Source organism: Lipophrys pholis (assembly GCF_963383615.2).
Source record: "Lipophrys pholis genome assembly, chromosome: 18".
Taxonomy (NCBI): Eukaryota; Metazoa; Chordata; class Actinopteri; order Blenniiformes; family Blenniidae; genus Lipophrys; species Lipophrys pholis.
Genome location: NC_137646.1, coordinates 13638165 through 13654631, shown reverse-complemented (window position 1 = coordinate 13654631; position 16467 = coordinate 13638165). Strand labels below are relative to the sequence as shown.

General features: G+C 41.9%; 2 protein-coding genes across 8 annotated transcripts; both read right to left on the bottom strand.

Annotated features, from left to right (window-relative positions):
* Positions 1-1770: 1770 nt before the first annotated feature.
* LOC308123459 (uncharacterized protein) lies at positions 1771-3898 on the bottom strand. Of its 2 annotated transcripts, none has more exons than XM_080485964.1 (2): positions 3508-3898; positions 1771-2764 (listed from the first exon to the last, which is right to left on the bottom strand). In XM_080485964.1, exons 1-2 carry the CDS (start codon positions 3620-3622, stop codon positions 2181-2183), a joined length of 699 nt encoding a protein of 232 aa, XP_080342090.1. In that variant the 5' UTR covers positions 3623-3898; the 3' UTR covers positions 1771-2180. The 2 variants fall into 2 exon arrangements, with proteins under 2 accessions (XP_080342090.1, XP_080342091.1); XM_080485965.1 differs by having other exon boundaries at positions 3119-3513.
* Positions 3899-5861: 1963 nt separating this feature from the next.
* On the bottom strand, positions 5862-14822 carry coro1b (coronin, actin binding protein, 1B). 6 transcript variants are annotated; one of them, XM_080486224.1, is made up of 11 exons: positions 14169-14822; positions 12514-12719; positions 12168-12290; positions 11029-11158; positions 9344-9525; positions 9075-9194; positions 8871-8975; positions 8645-8790; positions 7942-7999; positions 7536-7838; positions 5862-7448 (listed from the first exon to the last, which is right to left on the bottom strand). In XM_080486224.1, exons 2-11 carry the CDS (start codon positions 12715-12717, stop codon positions 7326-7328), a joined length of 1494 nt encoding a protein of 497 aa, XP_080342350.1. In that variant the 5' UTR covers positions 12718-12719; positions 14169-14822; the 3' UTR covers positions 5862-7325. The 6 variants fall into 6 exon arrangements, with proteins under 6 accessions (XP_080342350.1, XP_080342347.1, XP_080342348.1 ...); XM_080486221.1 differs by having other exon boundaries at positions 8871-9194; positions 14169-14309; XM_080486222.1 differs by having other exon boundaries at positions 8871-9194; positions 14165-14288.
* Between the last annotated feature and the right edge of the window lie 1645 nt (positions 14823-16467).

Genomic DNA, 16467 nt, shown 5'->3' with positions numbered 1-16467 from the left:
AGTCAAGTTTGGGTGAGAGGAGGATAATAAAAAAAAAAAAAAAAAAATGCGAGTTGGATCGGATCGGATGCTCACGGTGGTGCGGCAGATCGCTGAAATGGGTTACTGTGACAAGACTGTGCGCTTTAATCGTGTAACGCAAAGGCGCGTTGGAAGAGGAGGGGGGGAAAAACAACAACAAGACAGTATTGACTATATGACATGGAGACATGACGAGTAAAAATCACCTGAATATTCAAGCTCGGATCCGCTGTCTTCTGTCGAATCACTGCTTTATGAAACAGTTTGAGAGCTTTATCCGTCTGTCAGCGACACAATGTCACTAGTGTTGCCATAAAGTCCAGCATTTTGGGTTGAAAAATAATTTTAAAATTTGTGTAATATTCTAATTATAAGAGGACTTGTTTGCTCATTAATAATCCCTCCATCGAGGGTCCTGAGATTAATTCAGCTGAGGGGAAAAAAAAACAAAACTGTTTGACATTCGTGAAAACTCCCACGCCTCTGAAACACTGAACATCCAATCAGTTGCGAGTAAAAGCTCAACCAACGACCAACCGCACGAGCCTGCATCTGACCGTGTTTATATTCACGTTTTGCGTTAAAGCGTTTCACAGTGCGTGTTATGTGGCTGACGCGACATCAAAATAATCAAGCGGGGATATTTATGCACAATTTTTTTCAAAACAGTGGAGATGCCGGGGATTGAACCCGGGACCTCATACATGCGAAGCATGCGCTCTACCACTGAGCTACATCCCCATTGGCTGTGGGAAGGGCAGAAAAACATCCTTTCAAAGAATTCTTGATCGTATGGAATGTATATGAACTCTGCACTTCATATGTTTTCATGGCGGAAAATGAAAGAACGTCTACGTGCATGACCTCAAACCTACAATTATTTGCATAGTTTTGGTTAGCGTGGATATGTTTGTTGTATATGTATGAATATGAAATATGAATATTCAATATGCCCAATATGAAAATGATTTCAGGCTGACGCAAACTATCGGTACCTTCGCCAAATAAAATTGTAGCTAGTCACTACTAGTCCCACCACTCAAAGAAAGAAAGAAAAAAAGAAAGAAAAAAAGAAAGCTTTTAAGACGTTAAGGGCCAACCGTTTCCTTAACAGCAAGCCTATGTGCAAATTATGGTGCAAAGTATTTGCATCTCACCACGTGTTTAGTATCACCTCGATACCAGGCATGTTGCCGCAACTCAAGAAATTTGAGAAATATTTGTGTGTAAATTTGATTTGTTTCACACATGGGTCAAATTTCTTTGAATTAACAGAAGAATTGTTTAAAAAAAAAAGTAAATCTGATAAACACTGACAGTGAGGTTGTGAGAATGTTTTAATGAGTAAATACTTGTATACGGTGAACAGAAGTATAAGTGCAAGCCAACGTGTTGTAGCCATTTTCATCATGTCGTATTCATCTGCAACACTGCATAAAAACTTAAAAGTATAAAATATAGCGCTATTTTACCGCCCACTCAAGATGAAATTGGGTTGTATGTGGCCCTTGCACCAAAATATGTTTCCCACCTCTGATTTAGGGTATTTCTATTGTTATTATTGCTTTCCAATTAACTCTGGGAGATTTAAGAGAATTTTATGGCTTGAAGATCCAGAACTGAACGCAATTTGCAGTCAGTAGCAGGCCAGCAAGCTAAATAGGAAACGTGATAACATTTTTCTTTTTTCTTTTGTTTGTTTTTTTGTCTTTTAGGTCCCGTTTGAATCAACACAAACACAGTATAATGTACATTTCTCCTCCTTTAATTTTTTCTGTCAAATGGAATTAAAAAAAAAATAACATGATTAAAAAAAGTATGTTACAGTTCACAATATTCAAGTTTAAATAACTTTTACACACATATTCAATGCAGTCAATCAATCACAGTTTAAACCCAAAAAGGCACAGTATTAAAGAACAGCCTCATGCTCAGTCCTTTTAGTCAGAAATTGTGAACATTTTGGTTTGAGGCCGAGACACCGGACAGGTTTTGAGAGCGACAAGGACACAATCAAGCTTATGAGCAATTTAGAGTCACCAATTAACCTCAAATCCAAGTTTTTGAATGCACCCAAAGAAATCCCCTGTAAAGATTTTCATGTTAACTCGGGGACACTTGGGATGCTCCCGCCTACGTGACGGTTGGTGTATCTTCTCTCACAACACAGTCCCTGTACCGCCCATATCCACACCGACATGTTCCTCGGACCAAATAGCGCTCCCGGAAAGGTTGTTCAGGTCTATGAGCAATTCAGCTCCTTTAACTTTGTCCCGCTTGTCCTCAGGCGCCTCCACCCTCTCTTCGTGTGCCTTCGGCTCGTCCTTCGGCTTGGCATGCTCCTCTGATTCCTCCAAACCTGACCCGTCGTCGGCGTTTTCCCTTCCAAGTGAATCCGTGTTGTTGTCCTCCTCCTCTTCCCCCAGCTCTTCGTCTCCTTCCGTGTCGCTCCTGCAGCTGCCTTCGGCCTCCACATCTTGGACGTCCTGCATTTCCTCCCCGTCGTCCTCTGTGTCGCCGCGAGGCCACAGCTGGATTCCGAGTCGTGTCTCCAGGGCCAACGCTGCCCCTCTCACCTGGTCCCTGACCCCTCCTTCCTTGTACACGACGCGTCGGATGGTATATTCACCATCGGATTCCTTGTTCAGCTTCCTGTACAGGAAGATCAGCAAAGCAACGAGGCCTATCAGGGTGAAGAGAAGTGCGAGCACAGTCCTAGTGGACGGTGTCATATCAGCCATACCTGCAGTGCAGAAAAGAAATAGAAGTTAAGCATCATTTTTATAACATCCTTGGCTGGAAGAATCTGTTAAATGGTTAATTTAGTGAAATGCATTCTTTTTTTCTTTTTTTTTAGAAAGTTATTCTTACAAAGTCTGACACTGTATTTTCGGGCTACATGGGTGTGGCTGGTCGTTCCACAATAAGCCTTGAGCCTGACAGAAATTTGATAATAAGTGTAAATGTAACACCTTTTGTATTTAGTTTTGCACTTTTTACCAATTCAACCTGCAACAAGCCGATAATGACTCCAAACATCAGCTATGATTTATGTATTGTTTTTCAACAAAGTCTCAATTAACTGCTGATTCCTTACTGAAGCACATTAAGTCCTCGTTTTACATCTCGCACCATTGAATCTGATGAGTTTTTCGAAAAGTACAGTACAGTGCCTTCTTTTAGAAAAACAATGGACCCCGAAAAGCTTTCAGGTGGCGCCTGAGCTTTGTGCTCTCAAGCTTCTGGTGCATTCAAAGTCATCGGAAGATCTATTGGGACGTTTACATTCAGTATCTGGAGAGAAATCAGCAAATATCAAAAGTGTTCCTCCAAGCTAAACACTTCAGAGCCTGGAAAATTGCATTGCAGTCGCCTCATGCAGTACTCACTTCATTAGCACCCCTTAAAGGGTGTGCAACTTAAATTTACACGATCAAGCGCTCGCTATAATAAAAATGATAGTTTTAACTGTAAGTGAATACTTACTGGAGTGATGAAACAGGAAACGTTGCCTTGCCTCGTTCAACTCTGAGCTGTTTGAGTTGACTGATGTGACAGGAAACTGAGCCGACCGCTCGCTATGTGGCTTGTTTCCTGTCATGTTAATTGCATTTTGAAAAAAATCTGTCTTCCTGGTTATGAAGACAACTTATGTGCTGTACTATTCTTATCTCCGGGGTTCATAAAGCCTGAAGGAGGCATTGTGACATGAAATATCTTCCGAACACAAGCAAAATAACGGTGAACCACTGGAATGGAATGGAATGTTTGTCACATGAGTGTATTTTGTATAAAATCATCTAAATCTGAAGGAATCAACACTGAGGCTGTTTCAGCTTGAATCGAACATAAAAAGATGAAATAGCTGAACTTATGTGATTCGAGGTTTTAGAGAACCAAGTGTCATTTAGGGTTAATTTGAATACTGTGAGAGAAATGGTGTGGAGGAAAGTAAAGGGTGTGTGTGTGAGAGAGAGCAAGAGAGAGAGAGAGAGAGAGAGAAAGGGGCCTCTCTAGGTGGTTGTGTTGAGAACAGAGATTGAAGACAAACTGTGGGTGCGTGTGCTGAAAAGACAATAGTTTATTGATAGAAAGAGGAAGTTTAAATCCGTAATTATTTCCCGCAAGGCTGACTTATATTTCTCTGAAGACCGCAACACAGGTACAAAACAATTTAGAGGTATATATGAACACACCCACATGAGAAACTTTTGTATTTATCTTAGAGATACTTAATTGTAAGAGATCAGTGAAGTTAACAAAAAAGTCTAAGCTTCATTTTTTTTTATTGTTGTATAGAAATTAATCTATTTGCTTTGAATTTGCCCATATTTATCAATTTTTTTTTTTTTAGAATAGGTTGTTTTATCACTTATGTTGAATTTTCTTTTTTAACAGACATTAACATATACAGGTCTTGAGATTTGACCCTAAACCAGCTGAGGCTCGTGGGCCAAAAGGGGCCTGCAAGAGGCTCCAACCCGACCAAATCGCCACGCAAAGGATGAAAATCTCAAAGAAAACATCGATTTTTTTAAAGTGTGGCCCACACAACACAACACTGAGACCCGGTGATGCTGCTATGAAAGATAATAAAGTAGCATTCGCCTCAAAGCCATGCGATCAGGCTGAGTTTGTAAAAACACCCATGATGCAACAGCTATAGAAGTTTTTTTGGAGGACATTTCAGTTCATTAAGCACCAGAAGGTTTCATTAAAACTGGCTGTATGTTACGATTGTAGTAATTTTCAGTAGTAATTGTGAAACCGTAGACTTTCTCATTACTTCATGACAAAGTACAACTTTAAAGTTTAAATCTAAATGTTATCGTGTCACTATTTTACCAGTCAGAGTCACTCCAGATGAAACTGGGCAGCACGTGGCCCCTGCACTAAAATGCGTTTCACACTCCAGCCCTAAACATTGTGACAACATTGATTTATGATTGTTGTTTGTAAAGTTTCTTACAGGAAATTCAAACAAAAAAAAATTTTATCTTATCGCTTGACTGCCACCAAATGTGTTATTTTGAGGACACACAACTTTTTAGCTTCAGACTTGAAATGAACCGAAGGATGTGAAACCTCAAATCTTTCTTTTGCACTGCATTAATTTCCTCTCACACGTACAGTTACACCTCTGAGTGATTCACCGACAACACGTGAACGAGAAACTAGACGTCCGCCCGTGGGAAGACTTTAAGCAACTTTTATCTGCTTTAAATGGGTTTGTTGATTTTTTATTTTTTATTTTCAATAATGTGCAGCATTAAAGTGAATCAAAAGAATCCTGGAGATTTAACAGTGATATGAATTTGACCGCAGGAAGATGTAAATAATGCAATCAACATGCTCTAAATTCAAGAGTTCAATCAATCAAAAGACTGCATCAGATTGAAAAGATTTCACGGCGCCCGAATAACACTCGAGCCGGCCACATCCTGTTTGTGCACTGCAGCCTAGCCGAGGACCGTCGAAGCAAATCAGTACAACATGTACGTAAGATTTGGGACTTTTCCATTTCAAGCACTAAAAACCTTTTATGATTGCACTATCGTACGGCACACTGCACATGAACAAATGCTCGGGTTCATGCAAACAGATTGTCTTTGACTAACTAAACTATAAATGTTAACTGAAACGACTGATTAGAATTACTCTTTCAGACAAGAATGAAATCTTGAAAACAAATCTCGAGCACGCTCGAAAAGGGCAACGCGATTAGCGAGTCACATTTATCCAGTTAGCGCCAGCATTGGGTGGTGCAGTCAACATACTCGAGGCCAGTTGCAAGCAAATAATGATTGGATGTCTTGGAATAAACAACAAGAGCCATTTTTGTACAAAGTAGGAATTAATGTTTATTGAGTTTTGACAATGTAGTTTCATTTGACCTGCTACTTGTTGTACAATTAGTGTTACAAGAGTTCAGTGCACAAGAAAATGTCATCAAGGGGCAATAATGAGGAATGTACCATTGTTATACTATATCCGAGTTAAATGATGGATTAATGCTCCTAAGTAAGCGATGGCAAAGACATAAAACAAATCAAACAAATAAAAAAAAAAAAATCAAAAGGTGCTTATATTTCTTTTAAACGTATGAATGCAACCACAAATGTAAAAAAAGAAAAAAATGTTTCATACTGTGTTACTTCCTCTTTCTTGTGGATGCAAACACTGAAATGCAGTTCTGAACAGAGAACAAAAGCTGACTTCACAGCATGGTCGCTCTTCTTTCAGATGTAACATGTATTATTTTTTTTTAGTTTTGTAGTGTATATAGCACATCTCGCTTTGCTTTGTTTTTTTACCCCTCTTCTACTCAAAAGAAGTAACAACTATCAAGAGTGCAGGGAATGTTCAGATTCACAATAAGTCATCCTTTTCACATATTTAAGAAAAAAAACAACAAAAAAAAAACAGGGAGTCTGATCTGACATCACAGTTTAGCAGCTTAAACTACCTGATTAAATAGCCCTAATGGTTATGTAACCCACATGAAATCTATGGTTACTAAACCCAGTACGACTGATCGAGAGGGTGCAATTCCCTGGCCGGCCAGAGGGGGGCGAACCCTCTCTATATGGCTGAATTGCACGCTTCTGAAAAGCCACACGGAACGAGCTAGAAATCACGACATAGAAGTAATAAAACACGATGAAACACTCCTTATCAACCACTAACAAGTTGTTTATAATCAGGAACTGAACTTTGGGTTTTATACCGAACGCGAGGAGCCGCGTCTGTCTCGTGGGCCACATAGCTACCTGTTAGTATCGGAAAATTACAAGATTTATTTACAGTTACCATGGTGAGTGCTTCAGAGAGAAAGAAGGACATTGGAGGTACTTAATTACTTTGCTATAGTTTGCTAACCTTCGTTCAGCATGCTTTTTTTTGGAGTTACTTACAGTGCATTAATTTGAGGCAATGGTGCCACTGTGACACCGGAGTTCCTCTAAATGAAAGCACGGATGCTGCAAAGCTCAAAGCTGCACAATATGCGCCGCCAAACAGCGGCCACGACGTCGTCCTTATGGAAAGCAAATTTCGATACGCTACTCTATGCAGATGACACCCAAAATTCTCAACCACAGCCGGGGGAATTGCGGTCTTAATCACATCGGTTTACCTTGATTCAAATCCACTGTGATTCACAGTTAGTTGCTACACTTCACTACATTCGTCCACTCACACAGCTTTAAGGTACTCTTGATTCTAGTAAGGCTATGGTCTATGGGATTTTAGTAAGAACGCCGTCTGAATGTAGTGAGTCTTTCGATCCCCCACCCCCCCCCGCCTCATACGTCTCCGTCTTCGATCCGAGCTAGCTGCCTCTCCAGTAACTCAATCCTCTGGCTCTGTGCGAGTACGACCGCCCGTAACGCCTTCATCTCCGCTAACAGCTCGTTCAGCAAGTCGTCCTGAAAGAAGGCAAAGAGCAAGTAGAATATCAGCTCTGCGGGGAAAGAAACGGACAGAGTGTCTGTTTTCTCTTTCTCTTGACATACCTCTCTCTTCGGCCTTTCCACATTTCCGTCCGTCTCTCTTGTGGGAGCCCGTGGCTGTGGCGCCTCTTCATCCGCCTCCTTGGCCGCAGAGGTCGGTGTGGAAGTCCCAGTACCAGAGTCCTGCGAGACCAGCTTGGGCTTGCCCCTGAGGGTGTCCCTGTGTTTGGATGGAGGCGCCGAGTAGCCGCCGCTCAGGGAGACCAGCAGTGGCGGCGCATCCTGCCCAGCAATCCACTCATCGGCCAGGAGGGCCGGCTCCAAGCCAGCCGTGTCGGGGTAAAGGTCGCCCTGGAACAGATCTGACTAAGAAGGCGAAACGGAAGTGGTGTCAAGACCGCTGCTCATCAAGAGACAGACCTCCCACGCCGTCACGTCACAGTGATTCAAAAGGCTGCTTCAGGTTTACCTTCCGTGGTACAGTCATAGAAATGGGCTCCACCTTCCTCTCATGAAGTTTATAGAACCTGTGAAGAAGCATTAAATAGTAGGGAATGTTTTTTCCATGGAATTTTTCCATGGAACAAGGCTTTAGTGGTTTTAAATTGGAAGATGTTATTCAATGCAGGAACGGATGCTTCAATTGTTTTCATATTTCACACATGCTTGTAAGGTAATATTGCGTCAACAACCTATTTGTGAGTATTCAAGGCAACAAGACCAACGCACAAGAGGCAAACTGAGGCCCAGTTTACACGTTTCCAAGTGAAAACGCAAAGCTTTTGTCGCGTTTACATGAAAATGGGGCTCGGGGGCCAATGAAAACACAACTTTTTGAAAATGGCTTCCCAAGGTGGAACTTTTTGAAATTTTTCCGACTCCATCTTCATAAAAACGAGGGAAAAAGAAACTTTTCTGAAACACTGCCGCTGAACATGCGCACCACTGCCGTAGTAAATAGCTCTTGTGCACATGCTTGAGTACACAGTCCTTCTACAGTGATGAATTATTTATAAATGAAGCATTTAAAAGTCATCTGACATTTTTTTTTATATAGCATTCTTTTCAGATCATTTCCTCAGATAACACAATAATGACGCATTTTTACTTTTGTGTAAACGGGGCCCCGAGAACCTTTTAACAAAACAGCTACTACGGTCCACTGTGCTCACCTGGCAATTTCACATTTGTTGACATCCAGCCCTCTTTTACAAAGAAAGCCTGCGCCTCTCTGAGGCTCCTTGCTGCTGTACAGGCTCAGGAAGTGAACATACGGGGATTCGTCCGTCACCTCAAAGTATCGGATGGTGCAGTCGCCCTGAAAACAATTGTAAAAACGAGGAGTGAAGACGCTGTGCAGCGCAGCGAAATCATGACCGTGTGCTTTGGATGTCTTACCTTTCCACACAGGTAGACCATGTTTGTGTCGGGGTCATAAAACGGTAAGAGAACCCCGTTGCTTGTATCCATTTCCTGCACAGCCATCGGCTCGGAGAGGTCTTTCTGAAAGACACAAGTTGCATTTGTGAGACTTTGAGGACGATTATTGAACATTTGCTTCGGATGCAACTCCACAAAACCCTCGGTGAAGCGGCGACTTACTGTATCCCACAAAGCGAGCTGTCTTTCGCTCATACGGCTGAAACCCGTGGTCAGGATTTTCCCGTCGGAGAGAAACACAGCCCTCATCGGTCTGGTCCCATCATGCACCTTCTCTTTGACCTGGGCCAGGGAACATTTTACGGCCTCGTAAATAAACAATACAGAAGTGGTGTGAAGGCTATTACGATTGATCCAGGAAGCGGGCGCGGTGGAAACGCGATGGGGGGGGGGGGGGGGGGGGGGGGGGGGAGGCTGAAATCTGAGATGACCTTGAGCACTGTGCCTCTCCGAGGGTCGATCACGCGCAGAGCCTTGTCTTTGCAGACCGTGCAGACGGCGCTGCCGTCCTTGTTCCAGCTCACGCTGTAGATGAGGTCCGGGTGGGCGTCGGGGAGCTGGTACACAAGTTCCCCGGTGCACACGTTCCACACGCAGATCAGGTTGTCACAACCTGCACCGAGGGAGATTTCAGTTTGTGTGGGGCTGTGTGGTGTTTTGAGAAAGTTATTTAAAAAAAAAAAATTGCAATATAAAAACGAGGTATCACTAAGGCCTTATTTGTGTGACAGTGCTTCAAGTAAAAACGTGCTTGTTTGCGTTTACGCGACAGCATTTTGAAAACGATGTCGGTTTACATGGAAATGACAGAAATGCTGAAAACAATGTCGTTGTCGTGTCGGGCCACTAGTGGGTGCTGTTGTTGATGCGCAGACAACAATACGCTAGAAACATTAACAATGGGGAGGACACAGACATTTGTTTCGTCAGACAGTGCGTTAGGTTGCCAGGCTGCTAGTATTTTCTCACATTGTGGCATTAATATTACAAGTAGACTGTATACTATATTATTTATGTTTTTTTTCTCTCTTCGATTTAAAAGAAATAATAGGATAAAAGAAAATCAAAGTGTATTACCAACGCATATACATATAAAACAGAACACACAATACATTAAATCAAATATTAAGTTAAATATTACGCTGAATACAGGCATTTGTAATCTAAATAATGTCACTTTGACAACTCGGCACCCTGAAATGAACCCATAATGCCTAAAGATATTACGCTATTCAGCACGACAGCTTCAAATTGTGATAATGTAAGACATCGCGTCACAATTTACTTTTAAAATGCCTCGTATATAAAGGAGCCAGATCAAAAAAAAAACTCGTGTTAATGCGTCATGCAGGGATATCGAATAAAGGAGCGTTATAGGATTATAATACTGCTGCCTGACTGCATACGTGCATCAATGGTGTTTGAGAGGAAAGCCTTGTCTAAAGAAGTGTTTTGAATAGGCGTGGATTTTATTATGTGTGCCTATGCAAAGTGAGTGAAAACCTGAAGGATAAAAAAAAAAAAAAAAGCCTCCTCATTTCCCTTGTGTTCTGTAAAAGGTTTGATTAGCTGAAGCTGCTGTGTGCTTCAGCTAATCGAACTTTCACAATGATTACATGGGATTTTCAGCATAATATCACTTTTACTAGAGGAAGTGGATGGATGGTTTGAGCCGGATTAGCGCTGCAGAAAATGAGCAATGTCAGATCTATGACACAAACGGATAACGCCGAGGATGGTTGCCGCGTCGCATTCTCTGTATTGACATTAAGCTTTGATGGGCCTAATTGTTAGTTACTAGTAAAACTGCTTCAGTTTGAAAGACGGGTTCCTTCAGGCTGCTGAAAAACAGGCTTAACATCTCCAGGGCTCGTCCGCGTGCTTGGCATGCGTCGGCTGCAATTCCTATTAAAGCGATTCTGCGGCGAAGTGTCATTATTTTCCAGGTTAGGGTTCCAAACTCGGGCCTTGCAAATGCCGACTTTATCGAACATGTTCCCTTTTATGTCATCGGCACAAGCTTCTCCTCTGTCGATGTGGATGTAAATGCATGTAAAACAACATTTAAACTACATAGCACTGGCAGCGAGCAAAAAGAGGAGTCGTCTTCTCTCACCTGCCGTTAGGAGGATGTTGAGGGCACTTGGGTGCCAGGCCAGGATTCCCACTCTTTTACTGTGTCCCTCCAGGGTCACGATGGCCTCAGTCATCGGGCTCGCCAGCCCGGAATCGGGGATCTGCCACACCTGAGGAATGAGGTACCGAGAGCCGATCATCAACCGGAATTTCTTTCTCATTTAATCTTTATTAGAAAACACATTGTTCGTATCCAAACATAAATACAAAATTGAATTGTCTCCTTTATAAAATGATACTACTCTCATATTTCTTTCGTTACATCGTCATTCGAGTCACTTTATTTAACCGTTTGGAAGAACCTGGCTCGGAAATCCACTTTCATTCGTTCTAGTATTAATTGTAGTTTCCCTCCCCTACGTTATGTTATTTTTTTCTTCACAAAGATATATAAAAGTTCAACTTAAAGGCTACATGAAAATATGTTTCTTTTGTCTCCATTATGCATTTAATTCAATTTAAATGAACCAACACCTAATAAAAAATAAATAAATCATGTTCTTCCTTGTAAACTTGATTGATTGCAATATAAAACTATGGCCGGGGGTTTATTTGTTTAGTTTGCTGTAAAAGGTGCACGCAGCCTGATGGAACATTAGTCTGCGAAGCCAAAATACCCAGCAAACATACCATTTGACTGTTTGACCTGACAAGCAATGCTTTTATATCCTGTAACCTATTAAGGACGTTCGGAAAACCCAAACCCGGGGTGTCAAACAAGAGAGTTTGGTTTGCTGGAACGCTGTGGCTCACGCACTGCCAAAACCTTCACCAAGACATTTGACACATTTACAAGGTGGAGGGATAAATTCCCCTCGCTCCGTAGTCGCTCCCCCACTTGTCGGGATTCCCACACAGACGCAGAAATGTTTACAAATGTATATTTTCTATGTTGTGATGTGGATGCACTTCTGCGCATTTGCACTAAAACGAAGAGAAATAGTCGACATTGCCGTTATTTATAGGCTATTATGCCATGGTTGTACGAGTCCGGCCCAGCGCAGCCGTATTGTGGCTTTATGTTGAGGCGGCCATTCCCTGGCTGTGATGATAAGGTCTTTATGGAAAGACGGGGGACATCATCAACTGATCCGAGGGCACAAAGGAACTCTCGACTACCTTGACTGTGCAGTCCTCCGAGGCACTTGCGATGATATTGTCGTCGTGGGGGGACCACTGGATGTCGAGCACCGGTGCCGCGTGGCCGCACACCGTGGGACAGGACTGGTCGATTCTGCCGCTCTGCAGGGGGGGGAAAAACAAACCAAAAAAAAAAATGCTTACAACATCTAGTTTGAGAAGTTAAGAAGAGATTACAAAACATAAACCTTTGCTCTCTGTTTGTGTTTAACCGGTAAAAATGCTGCTTTTACATCAGCCAGGCATTTCAAAACATGCCGACTCATCGACTCGAGCAGTGGACGACAGAGAGCAAGACGGAGGAGTTCAGAATACGATGCTTGACCTTGCTGAGGGGGACCACGAGGAAGGCCCCGCCCCCGCCCGCCTCGATGATGACGGCGATGAATTTGGGGTTGACCGCACAGAGGGGACTGTCCCACGTCACCCGGGACACCCGGACGTCGTCGATGCAGTGCTCCGCCTTCCACGCCTGGGCGAAGACGTGGCGGAACTTGCTCTGGCGGACCACACCTCGCCGGAAAGACATGTCTGTGGTGGGACGGAGGTGAAGGGAAACGAGTGAGGAGAGACTGGCCGGTGTCATTTAATGATTATCTCAAACATTCCTGCGACTTCCGTCCGGCAACAACAAAAACCGGTGGATGATTTATCCAACACACAAGGAGCGACCATCGTACACACTTAGTTTCTGTCACATTCGTGTGAGTGCGAGTCCCTTTGCTCACACATCAGGTGGCTGGGGGAATTCAACTAACCACTCAATAGGAAGTGGAGAGATTCACTCAAAAACAGTTCACAGTTTTCAAACTATTTAGACAGAAAAACTGATTTAAAAAAAAAAAAAAAAAAAAAGGTTGAGTACAGGGGTGTCAATCATAAGGCCAAAGTTCGAAGCCGATTGTAAAAAAAAATATCTAAGAAAACACTGATTTAAAAAGAAAATTGGAAATCGGTGACGCTGCCATGAAAGCTATCAAACTGGCATTGGCCTCAAAGCCACTCTGTCAGGGTGCATTTGTAAAAAACACCCATAATGCAACAGTTATAGGAGACATTTTTTGAACATTTCACTGTATTTTGCAAGTTGTTTATTTATTTATTTATTTTTTATCAAAATTGCCTTTATGTTGAGATTGTGGTCATTTTCCTGCAATAATTCTGAAAATGTAGACATTTGCATCACATCTACTCTGCACCGCAACAAAGAAAATCTTAAAGATTATGTAATCAATTTTTACTGCTGACTCGACTGTATGTCACTTTGATAGTTTAGGTTCAAGTAGTTATAAAATGCTTAAACTGGGTTATTTATTTGGTGGACTTCAGGAAATTTATCGTAACAAACTGCTGTTGATGGTTGTTTTCAGGTTGTGAGAAATGGAATATTTAACATGGGCTCCTTTCAAATATAATCGAGACCAGATTTGACCCAGTTTTAGTCTGTGGAAATGTTTAGTTTCTGGGTGAAACAATAGTATAATCTAATACAGCACATCTGCTGGTAAGAGAGAAATGGAGTCGCTGTCCAAAACAGAAAAAAAAAAAAACCTGCATGCAAATTCTTTCATACTGGGGGTCTGTCCTAAAAAGTCCAGCTAGGCTTCAGTGGACAAAAGGGCATGATCCGCCTGAAACCAAAACATGCCGAGGCAGTGAGGGGAGCTGGGGAAGGGGGTTGGGCAGGGAGGGAGGACACACTGTAACTCTATACACCATCCTCCTAATGCCACACAGTTGTCAGGTCGGTCTATATTGTCAGGTATGAGGCTGGCGGTCTGCGCGATCCGGATGCTTCAAGGCCTCTCTGCTACAATATGCAACATTCTATCACATCAGGTTTCTATTGTCTGCGCACTGCAAATGGTTTTTTTTTTTTTTTTTTGTTCTTACTGGAGGAACAAAGGACGCGCATTAGCGCGTAAATAATCCTACAATGACAGATTCCAGGGGGTTATAATAATTGAACAGCATACCTACCTGGCTTGTGAGAGACCTCCGTTAATTGGAACAAGGATCACCAAGATCTCGGGCGTGACAGGAGGAGGCCAATAAAATAATCCTCCGCCAGCAGCAGTAACTTAATCCTCTGCTGTGTCCAGGCCAGTCGATCGCGTCGATTGCGCAGATCTGCAAAAATGTTTTGGGGGGGTTGTGTTTTTTAGAGAAACGCAATCATCCGATGTTCTTATCCTCTCCTCGCCAGCCCTCTCTCAGTTTGATGGTAATTACGCATGTCTGTGGATACACACACAAGGCGAACTCGATGGCGCATGTCCCGCGCTGAAAAACGCTGCGCGGCGCTGAATGGAGACGCACAGAGACGCAGACGACGTGCTCTCGTCTCGTTCTCGCTCCCTTCCACGATCGACCGTTTCGGGGCTTGTGCAGAATCCCAGACACTTCCGCTCATGGCAGGATGCGTGGAAGACACGCACGCAGGGATCAGGAGAGAAAAGCCCCCGGATCAAGCAGCCAGCAGGCAGCAGGGTCCCGGACCATCGAGGGTGTGCGCGCTGCTCCTGCGACCACTGAGGAAACGTCGCGCAGTTAAACGCACAGCAGAAAAAAGACACACAAAATTTCACGGACAAAAACAAAGTGGTTAAACCTGGACAAGTCCAGTCTGCGCATGTGCGAAAGACGTTTCCGGTTTTTTTTGGGACACATTGTCTGAAAACAATTCCGAAATAAAATAAATGAATACAAGAAAAAATAAAGTTACAGTGTACGCGTTTATTGTCTAACTTTGATATAAATTACATGTTTGCGGGTGCAAAGACTGGAAGTTATAATTCATAAAATCCTTTTTGATAATGTACTAAAGGTCAGATCGTGGAAATTGACACATTCACATTTAATATATTTATTCTGTGATCTCTTCTGTGAGGATCAATTACAGGAATAATAAATAATAAAGTATTTCTATTATATCCTATTTTGTTCTTTTGTATTTGTCATTCTTGACGGGTATAATAAGAAAAAGAATCCCATATTAGATATTTTGGTGTCCTCCAATAGATCAAATATCTCCTTATATTTTCCACAGCCATGTTATTCCTTTAAGCTTTACAAATGCATGATTTTCAGTTTTATTCTGCTCAATGGTCTTTTTTATGAAGTGAAAACGTAGTCCTAATCTAATTGTATTCTGTTTCCTAAAAATGTCTTATAGTCTGTTTTATTATTGATGTGCATCCCTTTAATGGTGCTAACCACAGGAAATCCATTGCTTTTGGTAAATTTGTGTGGATTTTTTATATCAAGACGTTTGGAAACAATGGTCAAATGCCGTAATTTGCTGGCCAATACTTTGCCGCCATCTAGTGGTTATATTTAGGAAATGCAAGTTAGCTGTTACATTCCATGAAGTTGTGTCAAATTAGAGATATTAGTTATAACAACGGATGAAGGAATGTGTAAAATGCGTCTACACAATTAATAGAAAAGTATTGAAGATACAAGAAATATGATCAAATTTAGGTTCAAGATTGCATGTGTCCTCATCGTGCAACAGGTGGCTCCGTGGCGCAATGGATAGCGCATTGGACTTCTAGGCTAATCAGCGAAGTGATTCAAAGGTTGTGGGTTCGAGTCCCACCGGAGTCGTATTTTTGCGCTAGTTTTTCCTGTTCTTCTCAATACTTACATTGCATAGAATTTCAACGCTAACAAGATTGAAAAAAATGATAAAATAGTGTTTGAAATAAGTACAATTGTACAACAATAAACATTTAATTCAAACCTTAAAAGTTTTCTTCGTTGTGGGTGGCGCACAGCGTACATGATGGAAGTGTCTATACTTTCGCAAATTCAAACAAATACGAGCAAAAATTACTGCAATCTCAACATGAAGACAATTTTAAACAAGCAATCTCGTGCAAAATACGATGAAATATCCAAAAGAAAATCCTATACAACTTTTGCATGATGCATGTTTTTACAAACTCACCCTGACTGACAGCATCAAATTATTATGATTCTATTGTTTTTCTTTTCGGTATATCTGTATTTTTATGTTTGTGTTGACATATCTGGAATAAATCAACTATAAAACAAAAATGTTATTAAGTTTGTCTATTTCTTTTTTTTCAGCTGTGGTTGTTTCTATGTGGTTCTATAAATAAAGTTGGGTTGAATTGATTCAACATACACCCAATGCTAAGAGACGGTGTTATTACGTTGAAGGCAACATTTTTTATTTTTATAAACAAAATAGCACGGATAGCTCGGCGGCTCTAAAAGGGAACTCACAGTATAGGCCGCTCTGTGTTTCTGC